This window comes from Lactuca sativa, chromosome 2 (assembly GCF_002870075.4).
Source record: "Lactuca sativa cultivar Salinas chromosome 2, Lsat_Salinas_v11, whole genome shotgun sequence".
NCBI lineage: Eukaryota > Viridiplantae > Streptophyta > Magnoliopsida > Asterales > Asteraceae > Lactuca > Lactuca sativa.
Genome location: NC_056624.2, coordinates 88107545 through 88128474, shown reverse-complemented (window position 1 = coordinate 88128474; position 20930 = coordinate 88107545). Strand labels below are relative to the sequence as shown.

The 20930-nt window shown below is 36.9% G+C and overlaps 1 protein-coding gene across 1 annotated transcript; it reads left to right on the top strand.

Annotated features, from left to right (window-relative positions):
- Positions 1 to 16264: 16264 nt before the first annotated feature.
- LOC111895908 (histone deacetylase 8) lies at positions 16265 to 20302 on the top strand. The gene is made up of 4 exons (XM_023891955.3): positions 16265 to 16621; positions 18099 to 18365; positions 18772 to 19088; positions 19821 to 20302. The coding sequence occupies exons 1-4, from the start codon at positions 16333 to 16335 to the stop codon at positions 20127 to 20129; spliced, it is 1182 nt and encodes a 393-aa protein (XP_023747723.1). The 5' UTR covers positions 16265 to 16332; the 3' UTR covers positions 20130 to 20302.
- The last annotated feature ends 628 nt before the right edge of the window (positions 20303 to 20930 follow it).

The window sequence follows — 20930 nt, the reverse complement described above, 5'->3', positions numbered from 1 at the left end:
ACCAACTCGGCGAGTCAGTTCTTGCACTCGACGAGTTGGCCAGGTAGAGTGCAGATTTTTTATTTTTGCTGCTGAAATGGACTAGAAACATTACCCTAAACTGTTTTGGTGTTTTAAAAACTTGTTTTAGATAGTGTAATGGTTGTTCTAATCCATTTACAATTGCTAATATCAAAATTCCATGTTTATATGTGTTCATATGTTCTTGAAATTTTGATATGAATATTCATGTTCTTATGAGTTCTTGCAAGATCATAGGAATTATGTGTTATTGATTGGTAGTTAATTCATGATCATGATGTGTTTTAATGGAGTCCATAACTTGTCCTCAAGTTATGGATAACCAAGATTCACTTTGTTATAAATCCATTAAAAGAACACATAAGTCACAAAAAATGAAGTGTCTTCATTTTTAATAAACAATAACTCATAAGTTATGAATTGAAAAGTTTTGTAAAGTTACAAAACTTGCCCTCAAGTTTTGGAACATGTAAAGTCATCTAGTAAACTTTAGTTCCAACCCCTAGAATTTTAAAAGTTAAAATTCAACCCTTATACTCTATAATATTATAAGTTAATTATATATATATATATATATATATATATATATATATATATATATAAGATCAAGTCGTTTTACCGTTAGTAGGCCTCATTCACGAAGTCGGTATATAAGGAGGTATAAGGTTGTTGCCTATAAAATGACAGCTTAATGGGTGTCCACTCTCACCCACCACTTCCTTAACTGGTGAATGGTCGTTAGCCAAACGGGTAGGACAATGACTTAAAAATTCTCATTAAAAGTATAATGATTATTATAAGTAACTAAATGTTTTTATAAATTCCCAATCTTAGTTACTTTAGGAAAATGTGAATAAGGTTCTAGCCTATGATATTACACTTTGCACCTTGATTAAGTCGTTAGTGGAGCGTGTGTGGGTAACCGGCACACTAACTTGGACTTAACAATGTAGGCAAAGGGTGACTTAAGGTTTTTCATAGGTCGGTGGAGCGCGTGTGGCTAACCGGCACATCGATTGAGTGAAAAACATTAAGGGTACCAAGTAATTTGCATGGTTACTTCACACCTTGTTTTGCAATCATCGGCATCCCAATCACAAAACATGAAGGGCACACTCGAGATTGAATCATGTCATCGAAAAGTTCAATGAATCTCAAAAGAATCTAGGAGTTTCTAAAAACCAATTAAAAACCTAATAATTTATATTTCGTTTTTCATGGTGAAAACTGGTGAATCGACATTCACCTACCTTTCAAATGTGTTATAACTTAGATTACGGCATCCCTCTTCTAAGTTATAATATATTGTGATTGGATCATAGCCTTAATATTACATTTGGGTGTTTTATTAAGGACTATCTTTATATCTAATCTAAACTTTTTCTCTTCTTTCAGATGTCAACCAATAATGCTGCTTATGGCTCAAACCCTACCGGCTCCTTCTCTCTCATGAATCTTTGTGGGAGAGTCATCTTTGATGGATCCAACTTTATGGATTGGATCAGGAACATCAGGATGGTCACTCGGTATGAGGACAATGAATATGTCCTCGACAAGGAGCTTATGGTACCCGAGCCATCTGTGTGACAACCCAAGTTGTCCCGTTACATTTCCCCGTTACCGTTAACAGAATATTCCACTGTATAAAAGTTCCGTTAATTAGAGGGCGCCAATTTAATAAACATCCCAATTGTGTACTTTTAAAATGCCGTTAAGTCGTGAAAAAGGGAAATAAAAACACAGGACACACATTTCCATTCATTTGGAAAATGTTAAGTTTTATTGTTACGACCACTAAATCGGGTGCGACCAAAAGCCCCGTTTAACGGCAGTATTGGGTAGAATTCCACTGAGCCCCGACCCGGAACCCTATATAAGGGTGAGTGGAGTCCATTTGGAGACTTTTTACACTCTCTCTCTATACTCTCTCTAGACTCGTTTTCGCTCGAATCCGCAACCAAACGCTTTCAAATTGTAAGTCCGCTTACCCTAGCTTGTTCTAAACATTACTAGATGTATTTATACCCCAAAAATCATCCAAAAAGGCAAGGAGTAAGGAGTTTACGGCCCAGGAACACTCTAGGGCCGTAAACCCCCAAAAAGGAGTTTACGGCCCAGGTCTATACCAAGGCCGTAAACACCCAAATCATGCCCAAAGTGTGGTTTTGCTTCCCCAAATGGCCTTAGATATTTACCATAAAATACTAGGAAGGATTTAAGGGCTTAAACACATGAAATGGAGGGGTAAAAAGGAGTTTACGGCCCAAGCAAGTGTCTAGGCCGTAAACTCCCCAAAACACATCCAAATGTTAGATTTAAACCCCCAAAATAGCATCACACTTCATATTAAATTGTTAGCAAGGGATTAGGGGCTTGAAACTTCACAAAACTCAAAGGTTGAGAGTTTACAGCCGTAAACTCCCATAGGAGTGTCCCTAGGCCGTAAACTCCTATAAAGTGCCCTTAGAAGCCTCAAACCCACTCATGCCTTTTATGAAAAGTACTTAGAATAATTCCATGAGCAAGCTAGAAGCCTTAAACACCCTAGAATCCATCACCATGAGTTTATGGTCATAAACTCATGGTGAGATGTCCCTGGGCCGTCAGCTAGGTGATAAGGGTTTATTCTTGGAGAGTAAACTCCATTCCTTAGCCATTGACACCCTTAAACGCTACCTGGGATACCCAAACACTTAACCAAAGTGTTTTCCGCTCTTATGAGCGCGTAAATTTGTTTAATTAGTATTAAATATGCTAATTGTATGTGAACATATGTTATCATATGTTAAATAAGTCATTGTGTGTGTTCAAGTCCTTAAGTGACATCGAACGCCCAAACGGCACCTTCGTCGGACCTACTTACACCAGGTGAGTTCATACCCCTGTCTCCTGTTGGCTCGGCCAGTGATCTCAATCAGATGAAGATGGGAAAAATTGACCCAAGGCGTAATTCGGTCATGTTCACTAGGGCTGAAAGACAGAAATGTCTCTTTGCCTTAGCGGATAAACATCTTTATACCACTGCTTGTCTTGAGCACGTGCTGGGGATCATCCATCGGTGTAAAGAGAATACAGCGGATGATATCAAATACTTCGATGATATGATACAGTGGTACATCCGATTCAGACAGACGATACTTGCTCTTATCTCTCGTCTGTTTCAGACTGTAAAGAAGAAGGTTCCTGCTGCTGTTGGCCCAAGCAAGAAGTAATGATCTCGCTCCAATTGACGCAAAGGGGGAGATTGTTGGGTAGCAGATTCGTTTATGTGTTGCGTCTTTGGGCTCGGTTAATAGTCCAATATTTTGTACTCCAGTTTGGGCCTGTCCAACCGTGAGCTGTTAGGTTTACTATATAATAATATGCTTGCATGCATATTAGGTTAACGATCTAGAGTACGATTGATAGAAGACGATAGCTTTGCAGATTTCTTTATCGTTCCTGTAAATCTTTTAACCCTCTACAGTTGATGTTCTTTATCGAGCTCTTCTGAGGGTTGTTTATAAATCATTCGACACGTTTGATTCACTTTTGAGTTGTTTACTGTTTTCGTGTTCTTGCTGTTTGTTCTTTATATTACCTGTTTAAGATCTAATCGATCTTCAAGTTTAAGTTTTAAACTCATCACTATACTCTGTGTTGTTTCAATAAATCTTGCATTTAGGAAAATATGGGATTTTCCTGGGGTTAACTTATATCGCGTAACTAAACTATAACGAAGGATGACTAAACTAACTTTACATAAGAAAATATGGGATTTTCTTGGATAACAAACCTTTTCGGAAAACTAAAGGAAACTGATACATTTTCATAAAACAAAACCGCTTATGAACTCACCAGCTTTATGTTGATTTTCAAACTGCTTGTATTCTCAGGTCCAAGTTAGACAGGTACCCGACGATATCTTTTGGTGAAGACGGAATGCTCCGAAGACTCGTCTCGTTTTGTTCATATGATATATGTATAACTTTTGTATAATTTACTTTTGAACCAAATGTAAACTTTCAGATATATGTAATGTAATGGTTGTTTACTGTGATTACTATGTACATTGGATTTGATACACAACATGGAGTCAACCTCGGAAACGTTTCCGCCTTTGGTTTTCAGGGTGTGACATCGAAAAATACAAGTGTGTATACTCTCTCAAAGTTTTCCAAGAGTTTGTGGTGTTTTGTGATTCCATTTGAGGCATTCACACTATTGGTGCTTGGCCCTCAAACTCCTCAAGAACCAAACTCATCAAAAGGTATGTAATCTCTTCTAACTCTTTTATGTTGAAATGTTCCCCATGCTATGTTAGATAGGTTATGAACCTTGGAAAATTATTATTTTGCATGTATTTAGACAAACATAGATCCAAGGTTTATTAGGGTTGCATGCACACTTAGGAAGTGTTAGATTGCTCAAAACCCAACACTAATCGGTAGGGCGACTTAGCTACTGGGGTAGCTCCTGGGACTAAGTCGATCCTGAACTCGATCTGTCATTGCGGAGGTAATCCTGGTAGTTCTTCTGGAAAGATGTTGGGAAAGTCGCTCACTACTGGAATGTCCTTTAGTTCTTTCGTTTCTAGGATCGTATCGACAACGTGAGCAAGGAATGCACGATATTCCTTACGTAGATACTTTTGTGCTTGAATACTTGAGATAATATGAAGACGCGTATCGGGTTTGTCGCCGTAGACGACAAGAGTTTCGTTAGACGGGAGGTTTAGACGGACTGCTTTCTCGAAGCACTTGATGTCGGTGCGATGAAGACTCAACCAATCCATTTCGTTGATGACGTAGAAGCTTTTAATCGAGACCGGCATGAGGTCGATTGGAAATGAATGGTTATCTAGAGTTAGGGTACATCCTAAGTATATGCTATTTATGCGCTCGGTTTTCCCATTAGCCATTTCTACCGTGAATTGTTCTTTAAGTGTATGTGGTTGTTGTTTAAGTATGCGAGCAAATTTATGGTTCACGAAGCTTCACTCCGCTCCACTATTGAACAGTATGTATGCATAGGAGTTATCAAGGAGAAACGTACCAGTCACCACCGTAGGGTCAACAATTGTTTCCCCATGGCTAGGAGTGCAAACGAGCCAAGCTACTCGGGATCGGCTCACTAAAAGCTCGACTCGAAACCAGTTTTAAACGAGCCCGAGCCGAGCTCGAGCTTAATATTAAGCTCGTTTATTAAACGAGCTCGAGCTTGAGCCTATGTCACTAAGCTCGATTAGGCTCGCGAGCCTAAACGAGCCTTTATATAATATAACTTATTATTATTTTCTTATATTAAAATAAAAACATATTTAGGAAATTATGGATTTCGGGTATTAGTAAACGAGTTTCTTAACGAGCTTGAGCCGAGCTTAAGCTTATTTAGGCACATCAACGACAAACGAGCCGAGCCCGAGCCCGAGCCGAGCTTGTATAATTCTTTACGAGCTCGAGCCGAGCTCAGTAAAAGAAGCTCGAATCGAGCTGAGCTCGAGCTCGAGCCTCGTATAACTTAAACGAGCCCGAGCCGAGCCTGGCCAGGCTCGAGCTCGACTCGGCTCGTTTGCACCCCTACCCATGGCCTATAGCTAGAACTCTTCCTGCTTCGCCGGCATTTCTTGCTTTGGGGCAGTCCCTTTTATAGTGGCCCACATCGCCACATCCATAGCAAGCCTGGACCACGCCAGTGCCGGGGACTTGGGCGATCGGCCTTACTGGAGATTTACAGAACCGGATAGTGTGTCCTTTCTTGATGCAGTTGGAGCACTGCATCTCTCGGCAGGGGCCGTTGTGGTGGAAGTTGCATTTGTTGCACTTTGGCAAACTTCCAGCATACTGCTTCACCGGAGTAGCAGCAACAGTAGCAGCAACGGGGGTTATCGCGGCATGAACTGCCACAATCTGCTGCTTTTTGGCAGTTCGCTGTTTCTTCTTGTCATCCCAGAACTTTCTCTTAGTGTCAGCGGGTTTGGAGGGTTCCGAGATGGCCAGGGTTGTTGTCGCTGATTGGGATTGGACTCCATGGTCAATGAGTCGTTGTGCCAGTCGTTTGGCACTGTCGAAGGTAGCAGGTTTTAATGATAAGACATTTCCTTGATACGGAGGCACCAGCCCCCAAATGTACCTCTCGATCTTTTTCCCTTCAGTGGGAACCATGTTGGGACAGAGGGCCACCAGTTCGCTGAACCTAGAGGTATACGCGAATATGTTGGAGCCCTTCATAGTTAGGCTCTACAACTCCTGTTCCAACTTCTGGATCTTGACCCTCGGGTAGTACTCCTCAATCATGAGGTCTTTCATAGTTTCCCAACCCATGTCGTTGGCCACTACAAGAGTTACTGCTTTGACATGGCTATTCCACCACGTCAGGGCTTTCTCCTCAAAGGTGCACGTGGCAAACTTGACTTTGCTCGTAGTAGGGTATGAACAAATTTGGAATACCGATTGAGTCTTCTCGAACCATTGCGAGAGGGCAATGACTCCGCCAGTCCCCTTGAAGGACTTCAGCTTGCAGTTTGTGAAATCTTTGTAGGAGCACTCTCTCGAGCTCACATGGATTTCAGCATGAGTAGAGTCAATAGGGGTCCCACCTCTGCTGGCATCAGTGGAGTGATATTGAGCCATGGCAGTTGCCACTGCTGCAGCTACTACAGCATTCAGAGCTGCAGTATCGATGACAGGAGGAGGAGGCGGTGGTGGTGGAGGTGGAGGATTATGCCTTGGTGATTTGCGAGGAGGCATCTTTCAGCTGTAAGTTTATAGAGGCGAACACAATGGTAAGATTCAATTGTAAGCAGGGTGAGAGTGACACATGGACTAAATAGCCATAGTCCAACAATTGAATGCGTGTATGTTTTGAAATCACAGTATAGAAGAATAGTAGGGAATCATAAGTGTACAGATTTTCCCATCGATTAGATAGATATCAATATTACTGGTATTATTGATGTAACAAGTTCCGAAAAATTGACCTAACGGTAGGTCTTACATCGTACCATAAGGGAAAAGGTTGACAGTTCTTAGATCCTAAGTTAGAGTACTAAAAGATAGGAATAATTTACAGACAAGTGCTACATATAGCACGATTACGAAAGGCTATTCCTTAATCAAAAGAAAAGATGTGTTGTACATCTTCTAACGGTGATGGGAATTCCTCCGACGAACCCTGAGGTATGCCACTTGACGAACCACCTCTTGAAGGTGTCGCTCATGAGCCCTCTGGCGAACTCGAAGTTCTACAACTTCGGCTCGGGAGGCAGCCAACTGTTGCTGCAGAGTCTCATTGGTTCTCCTGGTCCTTTCCATTTCTTCTTCAAGACGGCGGATGTGGACTGTGTTGACACCAGAGTTGGCATCAATTTCCATGACCCGATTGATGGCTGCTCGACCATGTTCAACATTACGAGCTATTCTGCGGACAATGATGGGCGCAGCTGGATCCGCAGAGCCACCTTCACTGAGGTTGTAAAAGCTTCGGTCCCCAAAGTAAGGTAAGGGTTGACCCTGCTCGTCGCTCCAGCGATTCAAGTTAGTTGCCCACAAGGGTATGGGACCTGGGAAAGCTGGTCGGGGATTGTTGTTTGGGGCTTGACCTACTGGCGGTAGGTTGTTGACTTCAGGCTCGGAGTCAGATCCATCCGAAAAGCCTTCTACGAGGTGATCATCCAAAGGGATTGGATGCTCATCTTCGGGCTCTTCTTCAAGCCATCCAGCATTGCCTTGTGGAGGAAATTACGGGTCGCAATGATGAAATCCAACCATGATATCTATGCGAGAAAAGGGGGTATAAGAACCTTATATAAATAGACGTACTACTTAAGATAATTATAAGATAATCTATATTAATTATGTCAATACTTGTGTAGTGCATACCAGTTATATGAAAGTAGGGTAGGATAGACCTTCGAATAAGTGGCCCTAACTCCAAATCCACAACCCAACGAGGACAGGAGGTGAAGCAAAGGTCATAGATTCTCAGTCTATAACACCTAATTTCATACAACCTTGGCGTATCCACTTAACTACTATTGACCTACTTGATAGCGACCTTTTTAGTTCTCAGATAATTGATTAAAGTAACACAAAATACTCCTATAGTATTTTAAACTTATGCTCTGTTCTAATGTTCTCATTGTAGTAGTGTTGGTAAGTTTTTAGACTCGTTACCATATCACAACCATTCTAGGCCATATGCTAATCACTCCTCGGACCAGCATAGTTGATCAGGCTATGCCACTCCCAGGACTGACCATACATCCCCGAGCTCACTTGTGATATTTAACAATCGTAATACTTTTGTTCTTGTCATTGTGACACTGATTTTAGTATGAATGCAGACTTGTATACTTAGTTAAATATTTTATTATTTAAAAGTATAGACTCTTGGTCAGAGTGTTTTAATCCCAATGGGTTTATAGTTAGTATATCTTTTATGGGTTGATATACTCAATTCACTATAAACAATGCTCTGATACCAATCTATCACACCCCAAAACCGAGAACGGCGGAAACGTTCTGGGGCGGAGGACGTCATGTAAAGTATCACAACATAGTATAATAGTAAACAAGTAAACAACATCATCCATTGCATTAAATATATAATTTTAATACAAGCGTGTTTAGTACAGTTATAGACACCAAAAATGTAAATCAAAATATAAGATGAGTCTTGAATGCGCTCCATCTTCTCAAAAGCTGGTCTCGGTACTTGTCTACTGATGACCTGAGAATACAAGTTATTTTGAAAGAGTTTATCAACATTAAAGCTGGTGAGTTCATAAGTATTTAGTTTCGGTGTTTGTATCAAAACGTTTGAATGTGGTTTGAAGTACGAATTTGTAAACGTTTGTAATAAAAGTATATGAAGGTTTGTAAGTGTTTGTAAAAGTTTGTAACTCCTAGAAAATCCTATATTTCCTACTAAAGATAGCCCTCTACCGAGGCATAACTGTTTTGTATGTGTGTTTCTTGTAAAAGTGTGTAATTTTCCAAGTGTAACAATTATTATCAAAAGATAGTTTTTACATTAATGTTTAAATGAAATGATCACTAAATATATGTAAAGGGTAAATTAATGTAGTCCTATAGTGTTGTATTATAGGAACTATTGTTGTACTAACTACCTTAAACCGGATTTATATCAAGGTATTATGTGATTTATTGTACAATATTATCGACTATGAAACACGACAATGTACGTCATAAAAAGGTATGATGTTTGGCACCCGCAGAACTGCAAGTCCGGCTGTAGCTAGCAGCAAGGTGTAAGATAGTCAATCCAGTATAGATCTATACGCAAACTCACGCTCTCCCTCCAAGAGACTCTGGCTACAACTCGGGCCATGACATTGAAGGCATGCTCCGATACAGTGGATCACATTTATGTTAACGTATTCATGTATATGTAATGTATTTGTTACTCATCCTAGTATCGTTGTATATGTTCACTTTCTAATATAGTTGTATATGTTCTCATTCTAGTATATTTGTATATGTTCTCATTCTAGTATAGATGTATATGTTCTCATAGTAATAAGTAATTAATCATGAATGAACTGACTCCATTATGTCTTATTGAACTAAAAGTAGTAAGTAGTATAACCCTAAACTATACCTATTATAGTTTATTAGTAAATTTGATGAATGACTAAATGTATTGAACTGAGATATAAATCTTTATGTCTATACATATATACATAATATGTAAGTAAGGATTTAACAACACTCGGACAAACAACCGGGTACTTTAGGACCACAACCCAACGAGGACAGGAAGTAAAGTGGGTTATCTCTCCTAAGTCCTTCAAACCTTATTTATATAACTATATATGTAGTAGACATGGTTTTTAACAATATATAAGTTTAAAAACTGTAAAAGAAAGGTTTAGTACAAAAAGAGAATTTGATAAAGAGTTTGACATGTAACATAGTTTGATAACAGTTTAAAGCATGAAAAATTCATTCGCATGTTAGTTATTAATCACATGTGATTGATTTAATAACTAGCATGGTTCAACTTGTATTCCCCCCATAAAGCATTTAAAACATTTAAAAGCATTTCAAACGTTAGTTAAAGGAGTATGAACTCATTTGCAGTGAGTGGATTGGATTGAAGTGTCGGATACGGTGCTAGGTGACAAGTGGAGACTTGTACACACACAACGAGCCTAGTTATCATATAATAAACATATATATAACTAATTAGTCAATTTATAACTAATAAATTAAGTTAAGACACTCTAGAACATGGAAACACTTTGTTTCAAGTGTTAAAGATCACAAGGGTTGCAACCAAGTGTTGTAGGGCATGGCTAGTGAGTGTAGGGTTCAAGGAAAACTCCCTAATGGAGTTTACGGTTCTAAGGTCATCAACAAATGAGTTTACGGCTGTAAGCTCATACTTCCTTGACCATTTGATGTGTTGAGTCTTTACAAGACCCTTAGAATCATTTCTACTTGATGGTTAAGTCTTTGGAAAAGATTAGGGCACTATTTCCCTCCTTTGAGGTGTTCACGGCCCTAACACCATTTTCTTTTGGGTTTACTACCGTAAACCCTTAAGGATTATGGTATTTTGATGTTTGCTGGTCCTAAACATAACAAGGAATGAGTCTATGCTAGTTTCCAAGGCTTATGAAGGATTAAAGCACACTTTGGCACCTTTATTTGGGGTTTACGGTCCAAGAACTTCTTGGGCCATAAACACCTTGCTCTTGGTGTTCTTGGGACGTTTTCTTGATGTTTGGAAAGGTAACAAGCTTTACAATACACTAGGGTAGAAGTACTTACTAGTTAGAAGCTTGAAAAGGTGCTAAGGGCCCAAGAACACTAGTGTGTGTTCTTGGTGTTTTGGAAATCTAAACAAAACACGAAAATGGATGGATGAAAAGATGTATAATCACTAGTTGTTATGATATAACAACAAATCAAGCCAAGAAGTACTTACGTTTTCGGGAAATCGGGTGAGAGACGGGATGATAGTTGAGAGAGTTTTGGAGTTGTTCTTGAGAATGAAAATGAGAAGTGAAGAGTTTTTGGGGGTAAACTCATGCTTAAGGCCTGAGTTTACAGTTTTTGGAGGAATTTATGGCCCAAACATAAAATTTTGGCCGTGAATTTCTTAACTACGTGGTATTTGCGGTTTTGAATTTTTAAGATTCGATACGACACTTCCTTTCACCCATTCGTTTAAAGAATAATTATTATAATAATCAAACGGAACTTTAAATTTGTTAAAAATAAATAACAATGAAATTGACTTATAATTTGAAGTGGTTGACTTTAGGGTTTGCCGAATGAAAATTTCGGGTTGTCACAGGTTAAGTACATACCAATTATAGTTATGAACTTAGACACTAATCCAATAGAAATAACGCCAATCGACGCCCGGGAGGTGATCCTGGGACGAAACTTTGACGATCTAGTTAGTATGAGTGTACGTGTGGGAATATGGAGATTAAGATTTTTGTGAGAAGGAAACGATCCTTTCCCTTGGAGGAGAAGGATCTCTTTATACCTGTCTTCCTCTGAGCATAATCCTAACAGTATCATTTGTCCCGTCTGGGCCGACAAGACGTGGAGGAGTCCCATTGGAGGATCGTGCACCACTAGTGGTCATCTGCTATTGGTGTAAAGGAGATAGAGGGCAGCGCTCTAAGCGTTACACTTGTCTCCCTGAGAAGTGACTAGCAATTTTTGGATTATTATAGACCGGAGAATATCGTCTGGAATTAGACCTAGGCGTGAGGGCGCCAATCACCTAGGTCCTAGTGCGAGACTACGAGGGCGAGGGCCCGGGTATGGCACTAGGTCAGGCTGCAATCGTTAACTAGGTTATCCTAAAGATAACTGTTCTATTTTTTTAACATATTCCTAGAGGGATACGTTAACAAAAACCCTTAGACCAACCTAATCATTTTGAAAATCTTAATGTTGGGTTCATTCAAAAAGAACGTTGGGGTGTTGTGTATAAAACCTCAGATAATGGAGAAAAGAGAAATTGCATGATGTTTCTGAGAGATAAACATTTGTACCCAACTGCCACACTTTCACATGTGATTTCATGAGCCAAAGCTCGCAAGTCAAACAACGCAAATGATGTGAAATACGTTTATGATATGTTGCGTTGGTGGATCATGGTTCATATGATATTGGTTAAAAATAGTCCAAAAGTGTTTAAAGAAGATAAATGAAGACAAGCTGGTACTTAACACAAAGGGGGAGATTGTTAGGTTCCGCAATTGTTTTGTTGTGTCAAGTTTTGTATGTGAACTTGGATTCACAAGTCTGATATGTTTTTATAATAAAGTCTTCTTAGTCTTGTTATTTAGTCTGAGTTCGCAGTCTTAGACTATTGGCTTAGATGTTCCTTTCCTACTTCCTTATGTCTATATATAAGGATGTCTTTTAGAATAGAGAGTAGTCTTTTAAGAGAATAGTTCCCTACGTGTTGTATCGAAATCTTCTCAGAAGACTCTCTAATGAAACTATGATCTTATTTACCTCTTTATGTTTATAATCTATCAATTGTTTCAATCATGATTTCATTATCAAAATAGAATCCATATCGTTCCTTAAAATCTAACAAAATTCATTCTGGATCATCGTTCTACCTTGCTCAAGGAGAATGTTGTTGACTTTAGACCTGCTTCTTTCCATTTCTTTAACTCTTGGTTAGATATGGAAGGTTTTCATAAGCTCGTTGTTATTTTTTCCCCTGGTGTTAATGGTATGGTGGCTTTTAAAAAGAAACTTCAGTTTCTCAAGTCAGCAATTCGAGAATGGAATATTTCTAATTGGTCGTTGTACAAGACGGAAAAAGCAAATCTTAACTCTGTTATTGCAGCTATGGATGTTTTGGTTGATAGTAGGGTTGCTTCGAAAGATGGTTTGATTCTTAGGTAAGATTCGATTAAAAAGTTAATTGATATTCTTAATTATGAAGCTAAAGGCTTAGCTAAAAAAGCTAAGGTTAAATGGGTTGTGGAAGAAGAGAAAAACTCTAAGTTTTTCCATGGTATTCTTAAGAAAAAAAGAAGACAAATGGCAATTAAAGGTATTATGAAGGATGAAAATTGGCTTGAAGACCCCAATTTAATAAAATTAGTATTTTTTGAACATGTTAGTCGTAGATTCTCTCTTGTAGCTTCTTCTCGGATGTGGTGTGATGCTCCTATTCCTAATCGTTTGTCTCCTGTTGATGCCGATTTTTTAGACTCTATGTTTTCCCGTGATAAGACTAAATGGACGGTTTTGGGATTATGGTAGTGATCGTGCTCCGGGTCCTAATGGCTTCTCTTTTTCTTTCTTTAAGGCATTACTTACTCAGTGGCCGACAGACTAAGGTTATCTAATTGGTATTTGGTTTTTAAAGAGACCCTAGAGGAGGTGAAGAGTTGGTCCAATATACTTCCTTAAGGTCTTTTGTTGGCCACATTGTCCTTGGTGATAATCAAGACTCTTGGTTGTGGTCCATTAATGATTCTGAGGGTTATACACTTCCTTCTGCTTGGACTTTGATTGATTCCCAATTTTTGGAGACATCCTCTCAATCCACTAAATGGAATCGTTTCCTTCCTTCCAAGGTTAATATTTTGTTTTAGAGAATACGTCCGAATAAAAACAAGATTGAATTTAGTTAGATGAGGAATTGATATTGGTTCCGTGCTATGTACTATTGCGGCAATGATGTTGCGATCGTCAACCACTTTTTATTTTCTTGTGGTATGACAATGGATTGATGGAGTCTTTTGTCCAGATGGTGGGAGGTGGATATGCCAATGTTTGGAAGTAGTGGTTAATACCATGTTTTGGACATTATGGTCTTTTCGGAATAGATTACTGTTTGCAAAAGAAGAACCCCTTAAGGTGTTGATTTGGGATTTGACCCAATCTCAAATTTTCTTTTGGATTAATTCTAAATGCTTTAAGTTTAGAATTAAGTGAGTTGATTGGGTGAAAAACGTCTTTTGTAATCATTTAATGCGCTTTTTTTTTTTTTTTATAGTTTTTGCTAGTTTATATATAATGCCGCCGTTTCAAAAAAAAAAAAAAACCGAAATTAAACTCTTGATACTCATTAACTTTTCAATCTTCAAAAAACTTTATACATCATATTTGATCATCAACTAAAAAAACCAAACCCCATTTTAAATATGATTTGGTCTAAAATCTATTCAATTTGTTTTTCGACAAACCAAATGATTCCCATCTCTAATTACTAATTATATATATTTTTGTATTGCTAAAAGGTTACTAGAATTAAGACCCATCATGGGTTCGTGATGATAAGTTTTGTATGATATGGAACAAACACGGTCCAAGAGAGGTCATTGGGCTGACTAAGTTCGAGTGGAGTTTTTTTTATTTTTATTTATTTATTTATTTTTTACAAAATATATTTACCATATTATATTTTTAAATATATTTACCAAATGAGGTGATTGAAGTTTAAGAAAAAAACTATTTGCCCTAACTCTCATTCTTACTGAGGAACGAACACAAAGAACTAAAAAAATGACGCTCACCTTCATCTCTAACGACAACTTTAGATGACGATTCCACCATCTACCACACTAGACGGTGCCTACTCCACCTCCCGCCACACTTCCGGTCGATTCCACATCTCTAGCTGATTTAATCACATGTTCGATTATGTTTGATTTCTGATTCCATTAGAACCTGCAAATTCTTGAAATTCCATCTTTATTTTACAATATTCTGATTTGATTAGTTTAGATTGAATATTATTGTCTATATTTGTGAGTCGACTGTGGTATTTGAAATTTCATCTCCAAATGAAATTTTCATTAATTCAGGTATACTTCACATCTTAATGATTTCCCCTCTTAAAATTTGTTCTCTTTCTTTTTTAGGATTGTGTTTTAGAAAAGGGTTCTTAATATTAAACTCCAATGTTATTCTTGTATTTGTGAGCCTACTGTCTGTGGTATTTTGAATTTTTCATTGAAGTAGATTATGATTGTTTTTTGATTGCTTCAATATAGCAAGTGTTATGTTGTTTGTTTTCTTATTGCTTCAAGGATGTGTGTTTCTTTTTTCTGAGTTTGTATCGTTTTCAGATTGCTTCAAGAAGATGCTATTTTTATCTTGGTTGTGTTTGTTTTCTGCAAATTATACAAATTGAAGGTTTATTTCTATTTTTTTATGTTGTTTTTAGTAGATGGATACTAATGTCATATCATACATTGTTCATAATGAGGATTTCTGCACAATATCTCAAGTTGTTGCTCTAAACAATGCAATAACAAGGGAAGGTACAATCATCAGATACCAACATCCAGAGCTTTAGAGTCATTAGATACCATTATACATATGAAGTTGCTTATGAGTTTGGGCGATTAATGAAGATTAGGCTAGTACAATATAAAAATTCAAATGTTTCCTTAATGTTTATTTATAGTTGTTTACATATGAAGTTGCCCATGGGTTTACCAAATTGGTTGTAGAATGTTATACATTTTTTTAAGTTAAAATGATTCGTATCTTTTAAAGTCAAATTTTCAATTTATAAGGCTGCAGGGTGCGTAGCAGGAAGAAAGAGCGGGAATTGTTCCCGTACATAGGAACACAACATCGGCTCTGCGGGATAAGAGTGGAGAAAGATACCTCATATTCTCTCTCCTGTTTTAATTGGTAAGACTTTTAAGTTTCTTTTAGTTTTTTAATATTTTATTAAATTCTGTACGTACTAAAAAATTATAAAAAAATATTAAATATCATGGTTTTTAATTTCCTACAAAATTAGTAAAATGAGTATTATATATATAAAAGGTAGTGGAAGGTGACAATTTCGACGAAAGAAAGAAGAGTGAGGGAAATGCTGACGTAACAAACAAAAAGTGAAGGATTATTCTTGTACACACCCTCAGGTCTAATCAATATCTCAGCTAATTTGTATTCTTAAACATGTCATGTAATTTCTTTGTTTTGTCCATGTAAATTGTTTTACTCACTTGTTTGAAATACGTATGTCTAGACTGCACAAGACAATTTTAATGGAGTACATATTTAGATTGAACATGACAATTTTAATAGCAAAAAGTTTAAATAAAATCAAAAAAGTTATATTAAAAAAAGTAATAGAAATAGAATAAAAGCTAAATTTTTAAAAAAATATAAAAATTTAAAACTCTCATTATTTGGTAAATGTTTTTAAAAAATACACCTATTGATAAATAATTTTTTTAAAAAACATTAATTTGGTCAAAAAAAACTCGTCCGAGTGAAACAGTAAACACCTGCGCTGCGATGAGACTCAAAAGCAGTTCACTCTCAAGTCTCATCCACTATCTGGCAGTCCACCATGTCCGACCACCAATGCAAAGGTCCTTCATCAGCATATTCTTCGCCAAGCGATCGCATGATAAACGTATTCTGGGACGACGGTATGTTGAATCATGACACCGGCAAAGGAGTATTCGACACCGGAATGGACCCTGGTTACCTCGACGTACTCGAAAAGCACCCAGAAAACTCCGACAGGATCAGAAACATGCTCTCCATCCTCAAAAGAGGTCCTATTTCCCCTTTTATTTTATGGCATTCCTCCACGCCTGCTCTCGTCTCCGAATTGCTCTCTTTCCATACTCCAGGTAACCCTAAAATTAACAGCATTTTCGTAACATATTATCCAAATCTGAACAGAATAAATGCACTACGGCTTTACACGATTCTTCTATATTTGAATATAGAACGAGTATTACTACTTTGAATGAAATGATTCCCACTGAAACATAAAAGGAATTGGTATAAAGTTTGAATGGTAAGAACACATCTTGAATCTTATAATGACGGTATACCCTAATATTGGGAGAAACACGCAATCATCATTCTAAATGATCTGATATTGCTACCAATAACTTCCCTAAAGCTTCAAACATCTTGTTGATTGATTCTTGCCATTTACCATCGATGTGTTTTCAAAACTAACAAATTAATTTGACAATTCTCTCTCCCGCTCCTTTCTAAATGGTGGACTGAAATATTGCCTCTTGATCGTAAATTCTACACAAATAACACCATTTAGAAGGAGACCGGTCACTCAAGAACACAAATTATATATATATATATATATATATATATATATATATATATATATATATATATATATATATATATAAGATTAAAACATAGAAATTAATCACCACCAAAATCTGGAGATTTGGATTGATTACATTACATTCAAGAACTTCACGATCCGTAAGAACTGAATCTAGATCGATACTGATGAAGAAGATTAGCTATCACCATCGCTGTCAAACAGGGCAGAAGGTTCACCCCTTTCTGCACCATATAATCCAACCAAAAACTCAAAATCCAGTTTAGCTCATGTGTTCCTTTATTGTGTTCAATAATCTAACTGAAAACTCAAAGATCTTGAATCAAATTGGAACCAAAATTCAAGAATCAAATCCAAACCTACAAGAAAAATCTTTCTACAGTACAGATATGAAATCAAGAATCGGCGAAAACTCATTGCTGATGAAGACAGAGCTTTATTGAAACTCACCGGAATGTTAGTTTCCGGGAGGAAAGACGCCGTCGCCGATTGTTTGATTTTTCAACACACAGGCCGCCATAGGAGAGAATTGCTATTTCAAGTGAGAGAAGGGAGAGAATGAATTCAAAGATTTTTACTATTCTTTTTTCAAGTTAAAAAGCATTGTGTCCCCCCTCATTTGCTTTGATAACCGGTTATTAAATTGATGGTTTCTTTATTTAACATGTAAAATGTAACTTTAATGACTTATTGTGACAAAAAAAAATCTTACTTTAGCGACTAAATCGTGCCAAAACAAAAACAAAAAACGAGAAAAGATAATAGACCTTCCGTTTTTCATATCACATATCCTATTTTGACACCAAGAGAAATAGAAAAGAATGTTGAGAAGAAAATTCAGCTGAAAAATGATTCCAAATGTATTAGAATTTCAATGTTTGAATTGAAGGTTGATAGTTGATACTCATACTCCCGGACTTATGAATTGTTATAATTTTTCTCGTACAATGTGATTTTCCCTTGAATAAATCATGCACCTGATGTTGAAATCATATGTTTTAATGAAGCAGAATACATCAATTCCCTAATTGAAGCAGATAAAAATGGAGGAAAGGAAATTTGTAGTGGGACATTTCTGAATCCCGGATCATGGAAAGCTGCAGTTTTAGCGGCTGGCACTACACTTTCAGCAATGAAGTATATACTGGATGGGCATGGGAAGATATGCTACGCACTGGTTAGGCCACCTGGCCACCATGCTCAGCCTACTCAAGCTGATGGATATTGCTTTCTAAACAATGCCGGCATTGCAGTTCAATATGCTTTGAACTCAGGAGGTTGTTGTTGTTACATGTTTTTTATACTGATCTTGACTTGTTCATTAAACAAATTCCTTTCGTTTGTGCTAAATCAGCTTCACAGTTATCCTTTAGTCTGCATTAATGCAATCGTAGGTAGATTCCACTGAATGTTGTTCCCGTCCATAGCAGAGATGAACTTGAACACAAATAAATGCCTCCCACAAACTCAAGAAACTTTATTTATATTTTCATTTTCACCACTTGATTTTTTTTATATAAAACTTTGTAGTTACACTAATTTTGTTTTCTACTTGAGTAAATTAATTTTAAATACACAGCAAAAAGAAGCGTTAAAACCATCTTGGTGTTGAATTTTACTTTTAATCTTATAAATAGAGATGAAAAAAGATCTTATACTTATTGAAAAATAGTTTGGATTCAGGGTGTAAGAAGGTTGCTGTTATTGACATTGATGTTCATTACGGGAATGGAACTGCGGAGGGATTCTACGATTCCAACAAGGTTCTAACGGTTTCCCTTCATATGAATCATGGGTCTTGGGGGACATCTCATCCTCAGACTGGAAGCATAAGTGAGTTGGGTGAAGGAATAGGATTTGGGTATAATTTGAATGTACCTTTGCCAAATGGAACTGGGGACAAAGGCTACAAGTATGCAATGAACCAGCTGGTTCTCCCTGCTGTTACAAACTTTGAACCAGATTTCATGGTGTTTGTTGTTGGCCAAGATTCAAGTGCTGTAAGTCCATCTTTCAATTCATAATCTACCTGCTACATTTAATTGCTCATGCTTTTCATAAGATAAACTAAAAAACAAAAACAAAAACTCTTATTACACTTTACAACATTCTATTTTTAAATTATAGTCTGTCTACCCATTGCTATCTATAACAGGGTACGTAATGCAAAGTCCAATGGCTTAATAAGTAATAATATGAAAGTAGAATGAAGTACAATGCTACAACATTTCTTTCTTTTTGGAAAGTACATTGTTATTTATTTCATTGACCCCTAAAGAACTTAGGTTTGGGCCAAGGTTTCAAATGAAATGGATATAGTAGCATTTTTATCTGAAAATGTAAGGCGACTAGGTGAGACTCACTACAACATAGTAAACTCTAATTAAAAAAAAAAAAACATAAATAGTCTTAGATGTTGTTTCCATTTGACTTAATGGCGACATTAAGCAATCAATCTGGACGGTTGATTCTTTTTTACTTGATCTGGATACGAGAACTTAATACACGGCTTGATGTATTAAGGCACTACTTTTTTCCTCCCAACTCCTGACATTGAAATTGATGAATATTGTGAAAAATGTAAGGGTAAAATGGTCTCATTCAGTCTGGTCTAGAAAAGAAACAGACAGACAACCACTTTACCCTTAACAACACCTTAATATGTTTTGGAGTTGATGCAGAAAGGATGAAAGTTAGGACTATTTTTGAAGATTTGTGAGGATTGTTTGCAGTTTGATCCAAATGGAAGACAATGTTTGACAATGGAGGGTTATAGAGAGATTGGGCGGATGGTTGGGAATGTAGCTGATGATCATTGCAATGGCCGCATCTTAATTGTGCAGGAAGGTGGATATCACGTCACCTACTCGGCTTATTGTCTGCATGCGACTCTTGAAGGCGTGCTTAATCTTCCACATCCTTTGTTATCTGACCCCGTTGCTTACTACCCTGAAGATGACTCAATTGCTATTAAAGCAATCGAATCAATTAAACAACACCAAATACATGTTGTACCATTCTTAAGAGACGCCAACCATTAGCTTATTATTATTATTATTATTATTATTATTATTATTATTATTATTATTATTATTATTATTATTTTTCTTTAATTATTGTAATTTCGTTTCTTCTTTCTAAATATTGAAGCACTCGGTTTATAAATTTCTAATAACTAATAATATAAAATATTAAATTTTCTAGTTTTTACAAATTTCTAAGTATTTTTATAATTACTTTTTACGATTTGTTCCCATATGTATATTTAGTATCCCATTTATAAATTTCTAACGATTAATTGATTAGATTACATTACATATGATATCCTTCTTACTCATAACACCATTTATTACACAAAGTTTTACAAATTAGAGGTGTGAACATCGTTCATTTGGGTGAAATCGTCCATGTGGTTTGCCAAAATTTTGCGTTTGGTCCCTATCTTTTCTTTTGTACCCGGACAGTCTTTAGGTTTTGATTTTGTTACGGAGTAAGTCTCTGCTTGATAGGAAATGACTATAATGCCCTTATTTTTTAATTAAAGAAAATGAATTAATAGATTTATTTACAAGTAGGACCCACTTGAACTTTAGATTAAAACTTCTTGGCCTTTATCCATTTTCTTGCTCAGTCGCTCTCATTTGCCGCCACCACCATCAAGTCGTTCTTCCTCTTCCCCCGTCTCTCTTAACTGGAAACCTACATCACCCACCCCCTTTCTTTCCTTGCATCTTTCTTTCCTTGCATCTGCATCTCCATTTCCCACATTCTATCTCTGATGAAATTGTTCTCATAGGTTTCAGAAAAGAAAATTTTAAACCAACATTAGTTGATTTCAACAA

What these genes read in the sequence shown, in the direction of transcription:
- LOC111895908 (XM_023891955.3), top strand. Translation starts at nt 16,333, where the DNA reads ATGTCCGACCACCAATGCAAAGGTCCTTCATCAGCATATTCTTCGCCA. An exon ending in ATATGCTTTGAACTCAGGAG is followed by an intron (nt 18,366 to 18,771) that starts GTTGTTGTTGTT and finishes GTTTGGATTCAG; the next exon opens with GGTGTAAGAAGGTTGCTGTT. An exon ending in TTGGCCAAGATTCAAGTGCT is followed by an intron (nt 19,089 to 19,820) that starts GTAAGTCCATCT and finishes GATTGTTTGCAG; the next exon opens with TTTGATCCAAATGGAAGACA.